General features: G+C 53.5%; 1 protein-coding gene across 1 annotated transcript in view; it reads right to left on the minus strand.

Moving 5' to 3' along the window:
* Positions 1-907: 907 nt before the first annotated feature.
* The window catches only part of ANXA5 (annexin A5), a 1,836-nt gene continuing 1,264 nt past the window's right edge, over positions 908-1,479 (minus strand). Inside the window, exon 3 of the mRNA XM_004695606.2 lies at positions 908-1,306. Within this exon, the coding sequence (XP_004695663.1) occupies positions 1,244-1,306 (63 nt within the window). The 3' untranslated portion in view covers positions 908-1,243. The remainder of the gene's footprint in view (positions 1,307-1,479) is intronic.

Raw genomic sequence — 1,479 nt, forward strand, 5'->3', positions numbered from 1 at the left:
CTAGCGCTCGCTCAGAGACCGCTGAGTCGGTCGCGCCCTCTGCCGGGGACTCTGGAGTCAGGTGAGAATTTGGAACTTGAGACATCCCTGTGTTAAAGGAAACAGTAATTCAGTTTTGGGGGAAAGACCGAAGAAAACGTTTTGTGAAAATGCTGCCAGCATTATCTGAGACTAGCAAACACCTGGGAGCAATCTGAATGCTCCAGGAAACAGTCAGCTACATGACAACATTACATAAAACGACAGTAGCGGTGGGGCACAGCCCCACAGTCCTAAAGGACTCGGAAAATGCTTGTCACAATGTCACTTGAAGGAAGAAAGACCGGGAACTGCAGACATTCTGCTGTCCGGCAACAGAAAACGATGGCCCTTCCCGGAGGCCAGCAGGTCAAGCGCAGCGCTGTGAGGCTCAGCGCTGAGTTCAGCCCCCAGAGCGGCCGGGGCGCGGCAGAAACCCCCCCCCTCCCCGCTCCCCTCAGCAGTGGACTTCAGAGACCTGCCTGATCTGCTCCCACCCTGTCTCTGGTGAAGCCTCTCGCCACCCCGGCACCCCTGGCCTGTGCCCCAGTTCCGTATGAAATAAGTAAATCTTTAAAAAATAAAAAGTATTAGCAAATTAACATACTGTGTGTGTAGAATAAAATGGAGAAGTTACTTTGATTTCTGTGGATGCCACGCAACAGTGAAAGCAGAGGCTCTAGCGAAGCCCAGTATGTGGATCATACTGTTGTTGAGTGAAAGTCAAGATATAAAACGAGCATAATGTGACTGATTTAAATGCCAGGCAAAGTTTAAATCAAGTATACACTTAGGCGCTGGGGAAGGCGGGTCCCTGCGGGAATGACTTTGCCAAGCCCCCAGCCCCCTGGGGGTCGGGAACGTTGGTTAACATCTGAACACAACCACCATGACTTTTCAGGTTTAATTTAGGAGGAAACTTGGTTGACATCAATTCCAGAAGTTCACAACTTGAGGCTAAGGTGCTGATTAAGGGAACGCGGCTACTGGTTTAATGTAAATGAAGTTTTCTAAGGCTAAAAGCAGTCCAGTCTCTTAAAGAAAAATATAGCTGACCTAGCCCTCGTGTTTAGCAGGGTAAGGGCACTTCAGCGCAACGGTCAGAGGAAGCTGTGAGGGTCAGAAAGAAGCACCATGATCTTTTGTGACGTGAAAGACGCGGTCACTGGCGTGCTCGTGCGAGTAAGGCGAGGACGGTGGCGGGGCTGCAGTGCGGAGGCGGGGCTCAGTCGTCGTCCCCGCCACAGAGCAGCAGGAGGGTCTTCTTATAGTCCCCAGAAGTATCACCCTGAGACCGAAGGTGCCCGTCAGCCTCCCGCCTCACAAAAGTGGACAGCGAAAGGCTAAGCTCTGCCCGGGACACGTCGCCCGGGGACACGTCGCCCGGGGACACGTCGCCCGGGGACTCGCCCCGGGGGACACGTCGGCCCATCGCTGCAGGACCAACGCCTCGGGAATGTC

The sequence above is a fragment of the Condylura cristata genome, unplaced genomic scaffold (genome assembly GCF_000260355.1).
Source record: "Condylura cristata isolate star-nosed mole 26May11 unplaced genomic scaffold, ConCri1.0 scaffold00075, whole genome shotgun sequence".
Taxonomy (NCBI): domain Eukaryota; kingdom Metazoa; phylum Chordata; class Mammalia; order Eulipotyphla; family Talpidae; genus Condylura; species Condylura cristata.